The sequence below is a fragment of the Rhineura floridana genome, chromosome 20, assembly GCF_030035675.1.
Source record: "Rhineura floridana isolate rRhiFlo1 chromosome 20, rRhiFlo1.hap2, whole genome shotgun sequence".
Classification (NCBI taxonomy): Eukaryota; Metazoa; Chordata; class Lepidosauria; order Squamata; family Rhineuridae; genus Rhineura; species Rhineura floridana.
In genome coordinates this window covers 1461304-1481125 of record NC_084499.1, presented here as the reverse complement: position 1 = coordinate 1481125, position 19822 = coordinate 1461304, and the positions used below count along the sequence as shown (strand labels likewise).

The 19822-nt window shown below is 52.8% G+C and overlaps 1 protein-coding gene across 2 annotated transcripts; it reads right to left on the bottom strand.

The window, feature by feature from the left end:
• Positions 1–453: 453 nt before the first annotated feature.
• Positions 454–16004, bottom strand: AJM1 (apical junction component 1 homolog). 2 transcript variants are annotated; one of them, XM_061604018.1, is made up of 3 exons: positions 15939–16004; positions 5780–5868; positions 454–4113 (listed from the first exon to the last, which is right to left on the bottom strand). In XM_061604018.1, the coding sequence occupies exon 3, from the start codon at positions 4044–4046 to the stop codon at positions 780–782; it is 3267 nt and encodes a 1088-aa protein (XP_061460002.1). In that variant the 5' UTR covers positions 4047–4113; positions 5780–5868; positions 15939–16004; the 3' UTR covers positions 454–779. The 2 variants fall into 2 exon arrangements, with proteins under 2 accessions (XP_061460002.1, XP_061460001.1); XM_061604017.1 differs by lacking the exon at positions 15939–16004 and adding an exon at positions 13776–14265.
• Positions 16005–19822: the final 3818 nt, after the last annotated feature.

Below are 19822 nucleotides of genomic sequence, written 5' to 3'. Positions count from 1 at the left end.
TACAGGGTGAACCAGCAGCCAAATGGCTTTCTTGGAAGTCCGAAGACAGTACTGGCCCCTCGGCCAGGCAAAGTTGGCAGACCATGCACAGCAGCAGCCCCATAGGAAGGGACCCCTCCCCACTGCGCCCCCAAAGACCTTAAGCTGTGGCATCAAAGCCTAGTTGCTTAAACGCTACTTAGAATGAACTCCACTGCTGCTGCCCTGTTGCCCCTCCCACTTGCCAATACTAGATGCAGCAACGGCAGGATAAAGCTGAAAAATAGTTTAGGGTAGATGAGCAACCACACAATTCCCAAGGAAATTGCCCAAAGCAAAACATCGGTTGTGTTCACCTGCCACCTGCAATTTCTGTTCTCAACACCAGTATTCCCTACCATGAAAACTCTTGAGTTTGTGCTGGGGAGAGGAATGTGGAAGAAAAAACAGGGTTGAGCATGAATGGCATAAAAGTAAGCCAGTAAAACTTTTTAAGTTGTTGAGATTTTAAAAATCACTACAGTGTTTTCCCAACTGGACATTTCAAAACTCCCGGTTCACATTTCAGAAGGAGGCATTTCAGCTTTCAGTACCCAGAAGCCACTAAGGTGGAGGCGCACTACAGGCAGGATCTTTCCCCAGGGAAGCTTCCCCTCGCTGGGCTGACACATTCCCCGGGCAAAGATAGGCTGTAGAAAGAACACGAACATACCAAGCACATTATTACTCAGAAAATAAGATACACCTCTTAAGAAAAGGGCAACCAAGAAGAGACCCTTGGGAGGAGAGGAGAGGAGGGATCACATGATGTCATCCAGGAGGTTGGGACTCGCCACCCAATCGAGAGTGCGTGGCTCGGAGGCCGCCATGATCATGCACATGAACTGCTTCCCAGTCCTCTTGTCAATGGGGTAAATGGTGGTGGGCGTGAAGCGCTTGTTGCTCTCCACGAATGCACAGAGCTGCTCATAAATCTTGGGGAACTCGTGCCTCAAGAAGACGCCGCGGATGCGCAGCTCCCGCTGGATGTTGATGAAACAGACTTCACGGGCTTTGCGTCCTTCCTCACCCTCTTTGTCGATGTCCGCCGTGCCGGGAGGAGGCGTCAGGATCAGCGTCTCCATGTCTCGCTCTTTCTTGAGGATCTTCTTTTCAGGGCTGGAGGATGCTAACGCCACCTTGGCGTACTTGCGGACCGTCGGCACCTGCACTTTTGGGGACGGCCTCTCAGGGACGTTCTGCCCAACTGCCACAGTGACATTCAGGAGGAAACATTCATCCGGGTCGTACTGGTGGCCAGCCTCCTGCAGCTCCCGGGCATAGTCCCCAAGGTTGTCTGAGTAGCCCTCCAACTCCCTCAGCGACAGGTAGGTGGGCGACATCAGCAAGCTCTCCAAGCCGAACTGCAGGAAGTTCTCTGCCGAGCCCGAGTTGGGGAAGCCCAGAAAGAGCACTCCGCGGCCCCGGGAGAGGAAGCCCACTTTGGCGATGCGGGAGAAGGCCTTGTGCACCTCCCCATTCTCCCGGCAGAACTGGAGCACGTGGCGACAGGTGCTGCCAATCCGCCCGTAGATGCAGCTCTCCTTGTGGGTGTCCCAGTCCTCCCGCCGGCAGTTGCGGGAGCAGTAGTAAGTGTAGCAGCTGTGGCAAGACTTAAAGTAGAGACAGGCATTGAACATCGTCTCTGTCCGCCGGCACTTGGCGTTGGAGCACATCATCACGTCGTCCTCGTCTGCACTGAGGTCTGGGGAGCAGTCGTCCAAGGACTTCTCAAAGGGGCCAGTGAGGACAGGCCCCTCAGCGGTTCGCCGGCCTTGGTCCTTGCGGAGCTCCGCGTGGAAGAGGCTGCGTCCAGGCTGCTCCTTGGTGGGGAGGGGCTCCAGAGACTTCCAGGATTCCGGCTTCTTGGGAGGCAGGGCCATTCCGTCACTAATTAATTGCCGGAGTTGGTCCGCCAAATTGCTGACCTCGCTGGGCTGGCAAATGGAAGGGGGTTTGTAGTCAATGACTAGGTCCGTGATGAGCTCGTCCAACTGCTCCAGGCTGCGCTGGCGGGCAGCGTTCTCCTTGGCAGTGGAATCTGGGATGTAGGGCCGGGCTGGGATGCAGCCCCTGTCTCGGGCATCACCCGAATCCAACACATCCCAGCTGGCTGAGCGCCGCTCATTCTTACAGAAGCTGTTTGCCCGGATGTCGTTGTCCGTGATGGTGATCTCCGGGGTGACAAACCAGCCATGGCGCCCCCCATCGACATGCATCTTCTCAATGAGGGAATTCTCAGAGAGTGAAAGAGCAGCATAGCGCTTGGGCGATCTGGACAGGTTGATCACTACTGGCTGGCGCCGGTCATCAGGGGATAAGGCACGATGAGGATCCCGGGCCAATAGGTTTTCATAGCTGCGCCCGCGCAACAGAGGGTCCTCCCGGTGCATGTGGGGAGTCAGGATGTTGTCCCAGGACTTTGAGTAGTGCCGCGTATCCATGCCAAGCCGGGGAGGGCTGACGCTGTAGCTGGCGTGCCAGGAGGACAGCATGGCTCCCCGGGGAGCAGGCTGGTGGGCTGGGAAACGGCACATCTGCCACGTCTGGTAGGGCAGTGCCCCCCTGTTGGGGGAGTACCAGTCATTGAACTGCACAGGCGGAGGAGCGCTGCGGGGGTGGGGGTAAGTTCGGGACACGACTTCCCGCTCGTGGTATTTCCCATAATCCTCCGTGTAGAAGACTCGGGGGTTGGACCTCAAGGGAGGGTAAGCCCTGGGGTCTTCAGCATAGATGGCTTTCACAGGAGGGGTCCTGGGGGTGTAAAAGTGGGGGTCATCCCCAAAGTAAGTCCGGGCAGCAGGGGCCTCCTGGATGGGGTAAGTCCTGTTATCCTCCACAAAAAATGTTCTGGCCTGGAGAGGGTGGAAGCTGCCCTGTGGAGGTTCTTCTGCATAAAAGGGCTGGGGGGGGAGGACTTGCCCCCCATAATGGGGATGATACCCCTCATAGCCAGAGCCTTTCAGAGGGAAGTTGCCAGAGGGAAGGGGCTCCTCAGCATAGAAGAACTTGGTGGGCATGTAGGGAGGGTATGGGGTGCAGCCACCTTCGGGCACGGCAGGGCCTCCATCACAGAGGTCAGCAGGGTATGGTGCCAGCAGCCGGTGCTCCCCACTGTAGGTGTCGCTTGGCGTGGGAGTCCGAGACATGGACACTTGCCGACTGCTGGGCACTGTCAAGCTGTGAGCGGTGCCCGGAGGCCTGGGCCAGGCTGGCAGGGCTTCCCCGTGGCCATGTGAGGCTTTGGCACTGCGTGCTGTGTGCATCACCGTGGCCTCATCCGGCTTGATGTCCACACGGCACTTGACGTGCACGCTTGGCGGTGGGGGGGGGGGCCTCACAGCCGGGGGGGCCTCCTCGTAGCAGTTTGCCCCGGTGACACAAAGGGGCGAAAAGCGGCTGCTGCTGCGCTGAGGCTGCAGCTTGATGGGGTGGACCTCATTCATCAGGGCCTTCATAGAAGCATAGCTACCCTCACGGCGCGGGGACAGCTCTGCTCGCTCAGGATCCCGCGACACCCGGTGGGCCTCACGCCCCCTCCTGGTCGGTGCTGGCGGAGAGCACGAGGACATGGGGATGGCCACCGGGGTGAAGGTGGACTTGACCCGGGGGGCGCTCTTGGACCGGGAGCGCCTCTTGGGCTCTACCTGAGGGGCTGGATCCTTTGGGACGTCCCTTCCGCGGGAGTAGGCCTTGCTGACATACTCCTCCAGAGCTGTGGCCCTGAGGGAAGCCTTCCTGCCACCGGCAGGAGTGGGAGACGGTTCTGGCGTGGGGGGCCGCTGGGGGGGGCGCTCCATGGCCGGAGGGGGGGAGGGCAGCTCGTCCAGGGACTCCAAGAAGTCAAAGCTGCGACAGTGCCGCTTGTTGAAGCGCTGGGGGTGCTGATTCTCCAGGGAGGAAGACATGGGGGTGTCACATTGCCTCACGGGCGGGCAGAAGGCAGACTGGGAGGGGGCAACTGAGGCCACTTTGATGCCCTGATACACTGTAGACACCAGGATATCAGGCGGGTCCGTTCGGGTCATCTTAAAAAAGCAGTCTCCCTGTTCCTTCCAGGCCCTCCTCAGATCATCTCAGCGCAACGGGGAAGCCCTGAAAAAGAAGAAGAGGAGAGGCGGGGGGGCTTCATCAGGGGAGGGAGGGGAGCCAAAGGAGCACTCACACAAGCAACTGCTTCGTGGCTCTCAAAACCGCCCAAGGCCTTGCAGGCAGAGGAATTAAAGGTGGAAAGGGAACAGGGGGCTTTATGTATCCCTCTTCTTCCATCAGCCTAAGGAGTGCCATGAGAGCCCATATAGTCCTGATTCCCACGGCAGCCAATCAGATGTTGCCAGAAAGGCAACGGCCCTCCTCAGTTTCCTGTCACCAGCACCTGGTACCTTGAGCATCAAGACTCCATTCCTAACTAGCCTGGGCAATTAGGACATTGCTGTTAATTTGCCCACCATTTTGAATCTGCCTGGAATCTGTTTTATCAGGCTTTTATGACATTTTATTGTTTTTAGGGTGCATTTCTTTTTCTTTCTTTCTTTCTTTCTATACTGCTTGGATATTTCAATGTTTAGCAGGCTAAAAGTTTTGTGAAATTCTGGGAGAATTCTGCTAAGTCAGATCAAAGGCCTGTAAAAGTTCAGCAGATATTGCTGGAAAGTGCTCTCGGGGAGCGTAGATGATGGCCACCCCACATGGGTTGTCCCTAGAACTTGATACTCAGAGGCAGACAGCCCCTGAATATGGAGGCGCCTTACCCCTCCTCGATAAACAGAATTACGTGAACAAAACAGATGCCAATTTGTACAGTTCAAAAGCAGATTACAGATTCCATTCTTGTGCAAAGTATGAATATATTCCATATTGAATGTAGGTGTTTGGGTTTTTTTAAGCTGAATATGATCCCAACAGGAGGAAGACAAGGAAAGTATCACCTGTTCATATCCAGAGTACAGTATACAGCCTTCCCCAACTGGAAGCAGAGAATAGGACCGCATTGTGGTGGCTGATGGGAGTTGTAGTCCAAAACATTCGGAAGGCACCAAGTTGGGGGTGACTAGTGCATAAAGTACTCAGAGAATAAGGCATGACACCCTTCTGTGGCACTCCTGCAGGGGAACTGAGCCAGTTTCCCTGCATCAGACCTCTGGTCCATCCAGCTCCACATGGTCTGCTCTGACCGGCAGGGACGGCTTTCCCAGCACCTGCTGCCACCTGCGATCCTTGTAACTGGAGCTGCCACCAGGGACTGAAAGCTTGTGCTCCCTTCACTGAGCTGCAGGCTCTGCCCAGAGATCATGCAAGGACAGGTTTTGTTTGCCGCCCTGGGCTCCTTCTGGGAGGAAGGGCAGGATATAAATTTAATAAAGAAAATAAAAATAAAGAAAAGGCAAAGCATCCCAGGGCCACGACAACGAGATTCTTCCATTATTTGTGGGACAAAAGAATTGGGCATGCTGGCATACCGTCCCTCCCAAAAAATGGGGGCAAATGAGGGCAACAGGTAACCAGCAGTCTGGCCACACCACTGTGGTGGCTGCACGTGGCTCCCTGTGGCTGCCATCTCTGTGCAGAAGGATGTTCCCATCAGGACCAGCCTGGGAAATTCTGGGGCACCAAAGTGGAAAATCCAGGTGGGGCCCCCTCCCCTGAGATTAACAAAGGGATGGTCCACCCAGAAATTCCCCTGTAGAAGCCTCGTGGAACTGAAGCCACGCTGGGTGTGGTGGAGACAGGAGCCACATGGCGTCCCACCCAAGCGACCTACCTGGTCTGGTGGCCGTTGGAGGGTGGCAGGAGTGCAGAGCTGGGCAAGGAGACTGCGCTCTCCGCTCCATGCCGACGCTCGGCCCCAAGCTGGAAAGGAATGAGTGAAGCAGGGGTCAGGTCAAGGCCAACAACTTTGGTTGATTTTATGAGGGTTTTATTGCATATATGCATGGTTGCTGTTAACCGCTTTGGTATTTGTTTATGATAAAGCAGCATAGAAATATTTTTATAAATAAATAAATAAATAAAACACCCCCCCCTTTCCCACTTCAGATAGCAGCAACATCTCTCCAAGGAGACACCCACCAATGGGGCTTTGATCCCAAAAGTATGACCCTCATCCAGGCAAGATGGATGTCCTCCAGTGCCACCAGGCTCAACTGGTCTGACTTCTGGTCTGTTGCCTTTAGTCTGACACCCTGTTGTCACCCTCCCACCCTGGCCAGACAGAGGCCACAGCAGGGCATGAAGGAAATAGATGGCTTTTCCTTCTTTGCTCCCAACATCTAGTACTCAGAGGCAAACTGCTCCTGAACATGGAGGTTCCACTTAGCTATCGTGGCTAACACTGAACCCCACGGATGGAAGAATTTCCTTGCTGGGTCAGATCAGTCCCAGATGCCTTCAGGAAGCCCCCCAAGGAGAGCACTTCCAAAATGATCCTGCAGCTACTGAAACTTGGAACCGATGGTCTGGATATACTATATGTTTGCACCTTAGGTGCATACCTTGAGTAACTTCATCAGCCACATCTGGGATCAGTTAATGTCTTATTTAAGACATTAAGCCCCTGACAAAGCATAAATCTATGGTGTGGCTGCATTTGGAATACTGCATACAGTTCTGGTCGCCTCACCTCAAAAAAGATATTGTAGAGCTGGAAAAGCTTCAGAAAAGGGCAACCAGAATGATCGAGGGGATGGAGCGATGCCCCTATGAAGAAAGGTCACAGCATTTGGGGCTTTTCAGTTTAGAGAAAAGGCAAGTCAGAGGTGGCATAATGTAAATGAAAATGGACTGCCTTCAACTCGATCCCGACTTATGGCGACCCTACAAATAGGGTTTTCATGGTAAGTGGTATTCAAAGAGGGTTTCCCATTGCCTTCCTCTGAGGCTGAGAGGCAGTGCCTGGCCCAAGATCACCCAGTGAGCTTCCTGGCTGTGTGGGGATTCGAACCCACGTCTCCCAGGTCGTAGTCCAGCACTCTAACCACTATGCCAGACTGGCTCTCAGGTGGCATAATAGAAGCGTATAAAATCATGCATGGTATGGAGAAAGCAGATACAGAAAAGTTTTTCCCCCCTCTCATAACACTAGAACTCATGGACTGTTCAGAATGAAGCTGAATGTTGGGAGATTCAGGGAAGACAAAAGAAAGTACTTCACGCAGCACAGAGTTAAGCTACAGAACTCGCTTCCACAAGACGCAGTGATGGCCAGCACCTTGGAAGGCTTTAGAACAGGATTAGAGAAATGGCGGACAAGGCTCTCATTGGCTATTAGCCGCAATGGCTATACTCTGCCTCCATAGTCAGATGCAGTTGCCGGTAGTCGCAGGAGGGGAGAGTTGCTCTTGCACTCAGGTCCTGCTCGTGGGCTTCCCATAACGGGCATCTGGTTGTCCAGTGTGATAACAGGATGCTGCCTTTGGCCTGATCCAGCCGGCTGTTCTGAAATTCTTACAATAGTGTACTTACTTCCCCCTCTAGTGATTGTGTCTGGTATGACCATCTGAGGTCTCCACCAGGTGTGGGGAACCTTTGGTCCTCCAGATGTTGCTGAAGGACAGCTCCCATCATCTCTGGCCATGCTGGCTGGGGCTGCTGGGAGGGCCAAAGGTTCCCCGCACCTGGCCTACACTCGGGGCTTTGCAGTTTCCCATTTTTCAGCCAGCCACTGGGCCTTTCAACCACCGCTTGATCCGCAGGCATGATCAGCTGATCTGTACTTAATCACCACCATCCTGGGAAAAGCTTCTGCAGATCAAGCCTCTTTTAAAAGGCACATGAGCAAGCTGGGCAAAGATCAGTAGGTGACCCTAACCTTCAGGGCATTTTAATGCCTGGAGAATGAAAAACAATCCACCCCCCCCTTCGGTAGACTGAAACCCAGAGGACTGGCGGCTGAATCTGGCCCTGCTGAGGGGATTACAGAGTCCCCCATGGCACCCAAGGGCAGCAGACTAGCACAGAGGGCACAGGGCCAACCGTGGGGCACACAGCATTCTGCCCTCTAACATCTTGCTGCTGCCCCCCTCACACCTGCCACCTGAGGCGAGCGCCTCACTCTGCCCAACGGTCAGGCCAGCCTTTTCCATCTGCCGTCCGGTTGTGGCACAGAAAGCAGAGAAGCCGCAGTCGAGTCACTGCACACTGTCAGCGTTCGCTGGGGAGAAGATGCAGCACTAAGAACTGGCATCACAAGGAGAGCACACGGTTGCCATGGTTTCTCTACACACACGTCTTTTGGGGGGGAGTAGCAGTGCTTGCTGGGAAATGTCCAGGGAGGGGCAGGACGGGCGGAAGCTGAGCAGGACCCTGGGCCGGATCCCAGCAGCTGAAGGGGGGGGAGAAGAGGGTCGCTCCCTTCTCCCTCCACCAGCCGTTCAGCCAGCACTGCAAGGGGGGCTCTTGAGATGGCAACGGCCGCTCCTTCATGCCCTGCCTGCTTGGGGGGTCCTGCTGCACTTCAAGGCCACCAGCCCAAGACATTTGGCTGCCCAAGACAGAAGACAAGATGGCTCCTCCCCTGCTTGAAGCTAACCAGACCGAGCGTTGGGACTCCCTCAGATGGCTCCTCCACCACACCGGCCACGGGGGTGCACAGAGCTCGGTCCCCTCCACACCCCTCAGCATTTGCCACCTGAGGTGGTCGCCTCATGGAAGGGCCTCCTGCTGCTGCGCAGGGCCCTGGCCTCCTACCCCAAAGCCTGACCCCCACGGCCTTTGCCAGCCCCCCAATGGCTTTCACAGACCATCAAAATCACTTGCTAACTTGCCCAGAGTGCCTGTTTTTGCTTCATGGCGCCTTGGGGAAGCCGTTCTCTCACAAGCTCAGTCCGCCCCACCTGCAATGGGGAGCAGGGTGGGGGCAGAAGCCATAGCTCAGAGGCAGGAGCCCTAGGCCCAGCTTCAGTGCAAACTCCACCAACAGCCATCGGAAGGCGCTCCCAGTCCAGAGAGAAAGGACCCCTGGCTGGGCAGCCTAGTGGTCTCAGTCAGCCTGTGCTGCTATGGCTGGTGGTGCCCACGCAGGCCTAACCCTAAATTAGGGATAGCCAATGAGGTGCCCTCCAGACGCTGCTGGACTCCGCCTCCCATCAGCCCCAGCCAGCATGCACAATGGTCAGGGATGAGGGGAGCTGTCAGAGTCCAACACTAACATCTGGCTGGACACCACGTTGCCTGTTCCTGCCCTAAACCATAATTTAGGGAAATGAGGGAGGGATGAAATTTGTACGGGGGGGTAAAGACATTGGCTGCATGGACGCATGGGGTGAGCCTTCCTCAGCCTGGCCCCCTCCAGATCTCCACATCTGAGGGGTGCCCGGTTGAGGAAGGCTGGCGTAGGGTACAAACAGGCACAATTTGCTTCCGTAAAGCCAAGCTCAGAAAGCTGAATGATATGATTTGGGGGGAAAGCAAAGAGACTGTCTCAAAAGGCTTTTCTCATGTCACTCCCATTTTCTGATTCAGTGCCAGGAATCAAAGCCTTCCTGTCTGAGATTTAAGAAGCCACTTGCTGGGCAACAGTTCACCACCAGCTCCCAAACTCGGACCCCTCAGGTAGCTGGGAGGGCGACGGCAGCTGCTTCAGGACCCAAAGGAGGAGAAAGATCAACCAACAGGCAGCCGTAGTGGAGGGAACACACAAACTCTCAAGGCCGTGGCACACCCACACAATGCACCAACCCCTCCAAAAATGCACTCACTAGGCAGTTTGTCGGTGTGTCCCTCCCCCACAAGAGCGCTAACACTCTCCCATCTACACACAAGCACAGAGGCTGGAGACAGGCAAAGGTCCTTCCAGAGAGCTGAAGTCAGTTTCAAAAACAGGTGTGCCCCCACCTGTGATGCAGAGAAACCCACCTCTAGCTGTGCCCAGCAGGTCTGGTTGGTTATCCTGGTCCTCTCAAAGGGCAGCCAAACCTATTCTGATCCCCAGCAACCGAGGGGAGAAACTCCAAAGCTGTGTATGAAGAGATAGCCTAGAAAGGGGTGCCTCCTCCAAATTATTTGAAATGCTCTTTAAAAAACAGGTTTGCTACCTTCAGCACTCAGACACATACAGAGCACGTTTACGCAATAAGGCAACCTTGCCGCCCTGGGCTCCTCCTGGGAGAAAGGGCAGGATATAAATCTAATAAATAAATGCTTTTACCGAAAAGTAGGCCAGGCAGTGAGACACGTGGAGTTTTCACAGGAGTGCTGAGCAGCAACACACAGAACTGTGTCCCCTCATCAGGGCACAGCAACTCTCCAAGTTGTGACAACTTTTATTCATTCGTTTATTCATTCCTGTCATTTTTCCTCCCCTGGGGGTGGTGGGGGTGGCAACAGAAGCCACTTTAAACTGATAAATGATCTACCACAAAATCCCAAAACAACTTAAAAAGTACTGCAGCTCCACAAGGGGCAGAATATTGTCCTTTGAGTGCTCAGGAAATGCAACAACTTGGCAAAAAGTGTGCAACTTTGAGGGAATGCACAGCACAATGCAGCCGGTTTTGAAGAACAGGTCTCAGACAAGGGGCTCCATGACAATAACATTCAAAATACTATGATGCCTTGACAAGCTCCTAGTTCTCGAGTTTTCTGCAGGAGCTCAGCCAACTTGTCTCCTGTGGAACAAGGCCCATTCTGTGGATGGTATTATCATCATTCAGCAAGGTGGGCGGGAAATGTGGCAATTCATGATGAATATGAAAGAAAGCCAATCAACAGGAGGGAAAAACCGCTGGCTGAAGAGGAACTGACTCATTCAGAAGGCAGGATGCCCAGAGGATGATATCTAGCCATAAATTAGTCACAAATATCCCATTCCCCCCTCCTGTGGTCCCCAGACCCAGAAAAGCAACCATTTCAGTGGGAGGCAGCTACAAGGCCCACTTCCTTTTGCTGGAGGCAGTGCATGCTTCTCTGACCAGATGTAGAACTCTAAATTCTATGCTCGGATCAAGGCCATTTTTTACACCTGGAGCCTGAACTGGCTTTTCATTTCCTATGCCAGTTAACAAAGACCTATTTAATTTTAAAATATACCTCCCTTCCACTTTCTACTGCGTGCTAACAAGAATCGCAGACGCATGCACAAACAGATTTGAAACTCCAAAAGTTCCATTAGACTCACAAATAAAATATGTCTTCAGTTATGCAACTCAGGCACATCAGAGCCCTCAGTGGGACAGAGCAAAGTGTCCAGTGGAACCAACAGCCCCCGGCAACGTCATAAGCAAGGCATCAGACTGGTTCCCCCACCCCCTCCAGCATCTCGAATCCAGCTGTCTTTGGACATGGAGGCCCCAGGCACCCATAATACCCAAGAGCCACTGATGGACCCCTAAGACGCTGACAACCTGCTATTTAAAAAGCCTCTTAAGCTGCTGGTCATCACCGCATTATTAGACATATTAGTCACTTGTTATGAAAAGGTCTCCAATAACTTAACACATATTTAAAAACATCAGCATAAGTAAAAATACATAATAATACTGTCACATTCAAACAAAAACTCATGCAATTCATAAAACATACACACACAAGCTCCTCTCAAACCAGATTCTCTGACTGGCAAGCAGAAAATCAACAAGTTTAGTCTGTTCTTCTCTAAGATAGCATCTCTGTGCCCAGAAAGCTGTACCTGTTGAATCTATCTGTCATCAAGGAGCCTCCACAAGAAAAAAAAATAAGAAGCCTAGGCATTTTTGTAGCATTTCAGGGTGTTGAACATTCTTCAGGCAGTTATTGCACCAGTCCTCAAAACAACCCTATAAGGTAGGTCTGTATTGTTGTCTCGCACTGAAGTTATCAAGACAGAGGCTCCCTGAAAGCCACACAGGGAGTGTCCCACCAGAGGTGAAATTTGAACCCAAACATTCCAGCTGACACTCTCCCTGTGTAAGCCTAAGAACTTTTTACTCAGAAATAAATCCCACTGAGTTCAATTAAATTTACTTCCTATTACAGTCTTCCCCAACTTGGTGCCCTCCAGCTATTGTGGGCCCATCAGCCCCAACATCATATGGCTGTGCTGGCTAGCACTGATGGGAGCTGTAGTCCAAAACACCAGGTGGGGGGGGGTTCCGGGTTGGGGAACGCTGCCTCAGTGAATGTGGTTTGGATGGCAGCCTTCGGTAATGCATGATGCCAGAGCGTAAAAACTGATGCCAGGGTAGTCACCCAGCTGTGGGGGCCTGGCTGTGGAGGACAGGCACACTGGTCCCTCCCCCCCAATCCAGGACTCGTGGCCTTCTGGTGGATTGCAAGCCGCCACAGGCCCAGCAGACCTCCTGATCAATATTTCTCCTTCCAGAGTGGCACCACTGGGGAAATGCCATGTGCCTCAGGGCTGCCCAGCACCCTTTGGATGGAGACCCACATGCATCACCAGCAAAGAGGCTCTGTTTGAGCCCCTGGGCCTGCTTACATCACTCCTGGGGCTCGTGCAAAGAAGAAAACATGTCCAAAGTGCTTTTTCCTCCACCACCAGAAGCACCATATACTCCTCCATGCTTAGGATTTGTGGAGCCCACAGGGCTACCTTTCACTACAAGCGCCTCTTCTTTTGGAACATAATTAGGGTCAGAAGTTATTCGAAAACGTTTCTGATTTCTCTTTACATAAACATCCCAAGCAGTGAACATTTTTATTACTATGTTTTAATCAAGTAGACATACAAAGTTGCAGCAAGGCCAGAGGCCTTCTTGGTCTAAATCAAATGGCGCTGATTGATGAGTCCCTGGAAATTACGAGGGCTCACCTGCCAATGGCCAAGAGAGGCTGACTGGTGCTGCGGCCTCTGCTCAAGAAGCCACAGCACCCCTTCCCCCTGCCTCCCCCCCCACAAGGACCCTCTTTCCCCTTTCCTGACACACAGAGCTAGGCTGCCAGTTTGGGGGGGGATGCACTCTGCCCATGTTCAGAAGCACCCCACTTGCACACTGCCCCACAGCCACACTCAAAACAGGCTGTGAGGCTGAAGTTCACCCTTCCGCTCACCCTAACAGAGATGTTGCTAGCAAAACTCTCACTTTCAGCCACAAGGGACCCCAGGGTTGGGGGACCTCATTGCCAAGTGGCAGCCAGGGGGCTCATGGCAGGAGAGCCAGCGGCCCCTCCCACCTCAGGCCTTTGATGCCATCTCCCCCCCCCCGCAGGGAGCACCTCCTTAAATGAGTCTCCCTTCCCCTCCTCCACTGACACCATTTTCTACCCACCTGAGCAAGACTGCGGGGGGGATTAAAAGTGGAAGGGGGGCGAGAGTGGAGAAGAGACTGCAAATGGTAGAGGTCGCGGGGGGGGGTGTCTGGATTATTCCAAAAGTGGGGAGGGGGAGCTCACTGCTTGCAGTACGTCATTGCTGGAGAAGATTCCCTAAAAAGGAGGAAAATGGGACCCCCCCCCTTAGAGGCTTAGAAGAAAAGTGGCGGCAGTGATGGGCGGCGGGGGGCTTTCGTAACTCGATTTAGTTGGGTCTCTCCCGCTCATCTGGGTCCCTCCTCCCCCCCCCGGGATGCCAAGCCCATCTCTCACCCTTCCAGGGATGCCAGCAGCAGGACGAGCGGGGCAAGTATCCCCCCGCGCGCACTTCATCGGTTCGCAGGGAAACCACGGCTCCCGCCCCCGGGGAAAGGCGGACAATGCCCACCAGGAAGCCCCCCGAGCCCCCCCCCGGTAGGATGCCCTCGAGATGCCCCTGCCTTCCCTGGCACAGCAGATGCACTCCGCTTCTGCAGGGCTGACTGGACCCCCCTTGCATGATGCAGCCCCCTCACCTCTCCGTGCTCCCCCGCAGCATGCAGAGGCCCCCTCTCCCCGGTTCGGCGGCGGCACCTGCGCGGCGGCGGACAGCGCGGAAGATTCCAGCGGCCGGCTCCGCAGCGCCCCCAGCGGCCGCCGGGCGGCCCTTAAAGGAGCCGCATCCTCCGGGGGGGGGAGAGTGGGGGGGCAACTTCTCCCCCCCCCGCCGGCCCCTTGGGCTTGCATATCCCGCCCGTCCAGCTCCCGGGGCGATGGTGGCTTCGCCTGCGTCCAATACCGGCCGCGCTGGAGGCGGAGAGGTCGCCCCTATCCAAGGCGGGCGGAGCGGCTCCGCCCTGGCTGGGACGCATCTGGAGGGCAGCAGAGACGGCTCCTGCAGGTGGAGCAGGCCGAAGGAGCAGCCCAGCGGCCCGCCACATGCCTCCCCCGGGAAGCCCGCCAGCAGAGAGGCAGGCTTGCATCCGGAGGAAACGCCCAGCCTGGCTCGCGCCCTGGCTCCGGCTGACCCGCTTCTAAAGCCCCCCAAGTTGGTGGCCACCGCTGCCTCTCGCGGGGGCAAATGCCGCAGCTTCACTACGTGCCGGGGGTGGCTGCCTTTGCGGGCCCCAAGTCTCCCGGCACTCAGCTTCAGGGATGATCCAACCGGGTTCGTGGTGTTCGGAGAACGTAGCAAATGCTGGCTGGCAGCCCCAGGGCGAAGGTGCCCCGCCACCTCTTTCCCAGTGACCAACCAGACGCCCACCAGCAAGGTGGGAAAGAGACAGCCCTCCCCAGTTTTATGTGCCTCGCATCTCGTACCCTGGGGTAGACTGCCTCTGAACATGGAGGCTGCATTCCTAACCAACATTGTTAACAAGACCTACTCTGGCCATGGAACTTATCAATCAGAGCTAATAATGGCTGATTAGCCTCTCTTCCTCCACACGCTGGTCCAATTCCTTTTTAAGCTGTCATGTAAAAGAAAGAACAGGTGCAGAACAGCAGCCTGGTCTCTATCTCCATGAGTGCTAGAAAATGGTCATTAAAACCTTAGTGATTAAAAAGAGAGAGCACAACCAATGCCAGCAATCAGAATTACACACTGCATACCAGAAATTTGTCTGTATGAAATCACAGGCAGCCGCCCCAGTGACTGATGCAAAGGAATCAACTGCTTGATTAAACAACAGGAGAATAATCTGACGGAGAGCCGGCTGCACACAGGGAAGTCATTGGATCAAGGTGATCACCAGAAAAATCTATTAGCTGGAATCCCAGATGACAGGCTTGGGGAGGAGCGGCAGCAACAGAGCAAGGGGGGCAGGGGAAGAGTTGCTTGCCCCCGTCGTCCTTGCCTGACCCCATTGTTTCCTTTCATCGCCTGCTATTTTAAGACTGATCTTCCCCTCTTTGCTTGGCCTCTGTCCTTTTGGCACAAAAAGTCTGCTACATTTTTGTAGAAGAAAAGTTCCCTGAAATTGAAGGGAATTTTCAAAGAGGTGCGATCAAAATACAGTGGGGCTGCAAGTCAGCTCCTCAGTAAGCAGATTACATTACAATGAACATTGCAAGAGCTGAGCTGCCAAGTCAAAGCAAAGTTCCTTGCAAGACCTTTGTAAATCACTGGGAGATATGCTTTGCAAAACCTGAGCAGCTTGATAGCTCATAGCTTTTGCACGTGGAATTGTGATGTTGGCTACCTTGGAGCAGGGTCCGTTGCAAGACAAAGCTTTTCTGAAAAGCAAATTATAATTAGCCTTGCAAGACCTGAGCTGTTAGACAGAATAACATAGAAACAAACAGAATAAATTAATGAACTCCAAGCTGCTACATGCCTCCTATGTAATGTCTTGTCAAAAGGCTTTGCAAAAACACGCACCAAAGCAGCAATTGTGTAGATAACTCAGAGACAAATGCTAAAAGCACACAACTGCATAAATAATAGAAATAATATACTGGACGTATTAAGGAAAACAAAAGCAAGTGAAGAGGAAGGGTGGAATAACCAAAAACGTTGGTTGTCCAAAGGGCTTGCAAGACCTTAGCTGCTGTAACAGGAATCCCAAGGTTTGCATCACACACACACAGGAGAAAAGAGGGTGCAAGTTTGCATAAAATGTACATATATTAATGTATGTGTATAGATGCAAACTTAGAAACAGTTTCAATAATTCAAATAAAAATGGAAAACATCTCACCAACCAGGTGCCCGCCTGCTGCATCTGCTGCCCCGGTGCTGTTCGCTGTGGACAGGTAGCTTTGGGGGCCCTGCACTGCCTTCCCTTCAGAGGGATCCCAATCCTTAAACTGGGCTTGGGCAAAAACGCCCTTCGCATGGAGGACACCATCGAAGATGGGACTGTCATCCTGTGCAAAGCAAGACACGCAGCCACCCTAGCTGAGGCTGGACCGGCAAGGAAATCCCGGGAAGGGAAGGGAATTGTTCCCGCTGTCGAAAAGGCCTTGGGCAGAGCAAAAAGGAAAAACCAAAGAGAGCAACAAAGAGCCATTCCGGCAGAGAAAAGTCTCTCTTGCCCCAGCCGGCCATTGACACAGAAGCCCCAAGGCTCCACTCCCCATCGGACACTGTGAGCAGGCATCACCAGAGGGAGAAACTGAGGATCGAAAGGCGTTTGCCCTGGAGCAAGCAAAAAGAAGCCTGCAGCAGCAGGTCCCTCCCAGCAGGAGTCGTGCTGGATTGCTGTTTCTCTGGGAGTCCTGCAGGACTTGAGGCTGCCTTTGAAGACGGTTCAGAAACTGCAGCTTGTGCAAAATGCGGCGGCCAGATTGGTAACAGGGACCAGACGGTCCGAACATATAAAACCGATTCTGGCCCCCTTGCATTGGCTGCCTATATGTTTCCGAGCTCGATTCAAGGTGCTGGTTTTAACCTATAAAGCCTTACATGGCTTGGGACCACAATACCTGATGGAACGCCTCTCCCGATACGAACCCACCCGTACACTAAGCTCAACATCCAAGGCCCTCCTCTGTGTGCCTACTCCAAGGGAAGCTGGGAGGCTGGCAACAAGGGAGAGGGCCTTCTCAGTGGTGCCCCCCAAATTATGGAATGATTTCCCTGACAAGGTGCGCCTGGCACCAACACTGTTATCTTTTCAATGCCAGGTCAAGACTTTCCTCTTCTCCCAGGCATTTTAGCATGTGTTTTTATTAAATTTTTAAATTGTGTTTTAAATTGTTTTTAAAAGATGTGTTTTTAAATTTGTATATTTGTTTTAATGTTTTTAGCTGCTGTAAACCACCCAGAGAGCTTCGGCTCTGGGGCGGTATATAAATACAATAAATAAATAAATAAATAGCTAGGCCCCAACGCCCTTTGCTGTGCCCGGCGGCAGGATGGGAAAACGAGCCAAGGCAGCTTCAGGCTCCCCTTGCCCAGCAGCTTCTCCAAGGCCTAGGCTAGCCAGTCCTGGGTTCAAATTCTACTATCAGCTGTAAAGCTGATCTTGAAGAAGTCAACTCTCAGCCTACACCTGCCCCCTGGGATGGTGGTCCCTGGTTTTGCCTTTTAAGAGTGCCTTGTTGACCATTTCATCAGTAGCTTGCCAATGTTGCCATTTATTTATTATTTATTTATTTCATTTCATTTATAAACCGCCCATAGCGAGTAGCTCTCTGGGCGGTGAACAAAACAAGATTAAAATACAATATTACAATAAAATCAATAACAAATAGCAGCAAGTTAAACTAAAAACATTAAATATGAAACATTGAACATTAAAATGCCTGGGAGTATAGCCAGGTCTTAACCTGGCGCCTAAAAGAAAGTACTGTAGGCGCCAGGCGTATCTCCTCAGGTAGGCTGTTCCACAGTTCGGGGGCCACCACAGAGAAGGCCCTAGATCTAATAACAATCCTCCGGGCATCCTGATGAGTTGGTACCCGGAGGAGGGCCTTGGATACTGAACGAAGTGGACGGGTAGGTTCATAGCGGGAGAGGCGTTCCACAAGGTATTGCGGTCCCACACCGTGTAAGGCTTTATAGGTCAAAACCAGCACCTTGAATCTGGCTCGGAAACAGATAGGTAGCCAGTGCAAACAGGCCAGGACAGGTGTTATATGCGCGGACCAATGGGTCCTCGTCAACAACCTGGCTGCCGCGTTTTGCACTAGCTGAAGTTTCCGAACGGTCTTCAAGGGCAGCCCTACGTAGAGCGCATTACAGTAATCCAATCTAGAAGTTACCAGAGCGTGAACAACTGAGGCAAGATTTGTAAAGGTTAAGCTCCTGTGACAGAGTCTCTAGTGGTTAAATCTTTGAAGCAGTGGGTGGGAGAACAGATGGAAAGTGTCGGTCCACACAGCATTCTTCAACCTGGCGCCCTCTTGACATTTTGGACGATAGCTCCCATCATCCCTGATCATTGGCCATGCTGGATGGGGTTGCAGTCGAAAACCAGAAAGCTTCTCTAAACTAAAGCCTATGCATGTAAACATATAAAAACCAGTGGCGGCTGGTGGTTCCATGTCAGTGGGCAGGGGAATCCACTCCGGGTTTTTGTCCAAATTTTCAAGGAAATTTTATCCAAATTTCCCAGGCATTTGCTTCAGCACCTTGGACAGCTCCTTGAAAGTTCAGACTAAACTGCACTGCACCACTGACACGGAGTCACCAGCCACCACTGACATAAACATAAAGGGTGTGAGGTGATGCACAGCTTTCTATTTCACATCCTGTGGAAGTTCAGTGACCGTGGCCATGCTGGCTGGGGCTGATGGGAGTTGTAGTTTAAAAAAGTAACTTCTCCATGCTCTGACAGTGTGTAGGACATCAGAATACAGGAAGCTGCATTACAGCAGCTCAGGCCACTGGGAAGGTGCACCCGCTGCCTCCTCTCATGCCAAAGGGGCAGACTGGACTGGCCCCATCTGTAACCAGAGCAGCAGAAGCAGCAGCACGGATCTCGCTGCACCCCTTCACCTGCCTGCCCTAGGTCTGTGGAACCAAGGAGTGGCACTCTCTCGGGGCCAGCTCAACCACTGGGCAGAGTGAGACGGCAGCTCAGGCTTAGACATCATGAGGAGGTGGAAATGAGTTATTGGATGCACAATTATTGTATTGTTACTGCCAGAGACAAGGAGGGGTTCTGGCATCCAAATAACTTGGCTAGCTTTGGGTATCTTTGGGTATCTGAACTGGAGGAGAGGGGAGAGGAGGGGGTGCCATTTGTTGCTCTGCCTCAGGCAGCATGATGCCTGGCACCCTGCCTCCTCCCAGGGAAGACATCAAGGCAAGGGGGAGATAGACCTGACCCCATCCTCTGGCCAGATAAGGAGCAGCTGTTCTGGTGCTTGCTTTCCTCTGCCCTCACCATTCCTTTCTCCTTTTGTGTTACATCTGTTAGATTGTGAGCCTGCAGAGAGGGATTATCTTAATCTTATACGTTCTGCACTTAGAAAATTGTAGTCACTTCCTAAGTGTTCAGTAAACAATTATTAATAAGTAGTCATAGTCCATTGCCCCTGTATTGCAGGTTGGAAGGGACTGTGGCGAGGAAAGAGGGGCTTAGGACAGTCCTGCAGTATAATTCATTCTGAATACTGCAAATCAAGCTCTGTGTGGTTTACAACAACCCTTGCAGGTTGGATGGCTGTGCTGGGAGAGTAGCTTCACTGGTGCAGTCAGGATATTCATAGATCCCCAAGACTTGAATAAAGCAGTCATGAGATAACATTATTGCCTGCCCACACTGGGTGACATAACTCACAAACTATCAGATGCCAGGGTATTCAGTGTTCTAGATGCCCAGTCAGGATATTGGCAGATCAGACTGGGCTAAGACAGCAGCAAGTTCACCACTTTAAACACTCCATTTGGAAGACAGCACTTCAAAAGAATGCTCTCTGGCATTTCATCAGCAGCGCAATATTTTTTTTAAAAAAGGGTCCATGAAGCCCTGGAAGGACTAAAAGGAGTTGAGGTCATCATTGATGACATCCTGGTCTATGGAAGCACCAGAGAGGAACATGATGTAAACCTAATAGCACTACTCATGCGGTGCAGAGAGCGCAACCTAAGATGAAATCACCACAAACTGCAAATCAAAGTAGAGCAAGTAAG

What these genes read in the sequence shown, in the direction of transcription:
- AJM1 (XM_061604018.1), bottom strand. Translation starts at nt 4,046, where the DNA reads ATGACCCGAACGGACCCGCCTGATATCCTGGTGTCTACAGTGTATCAG.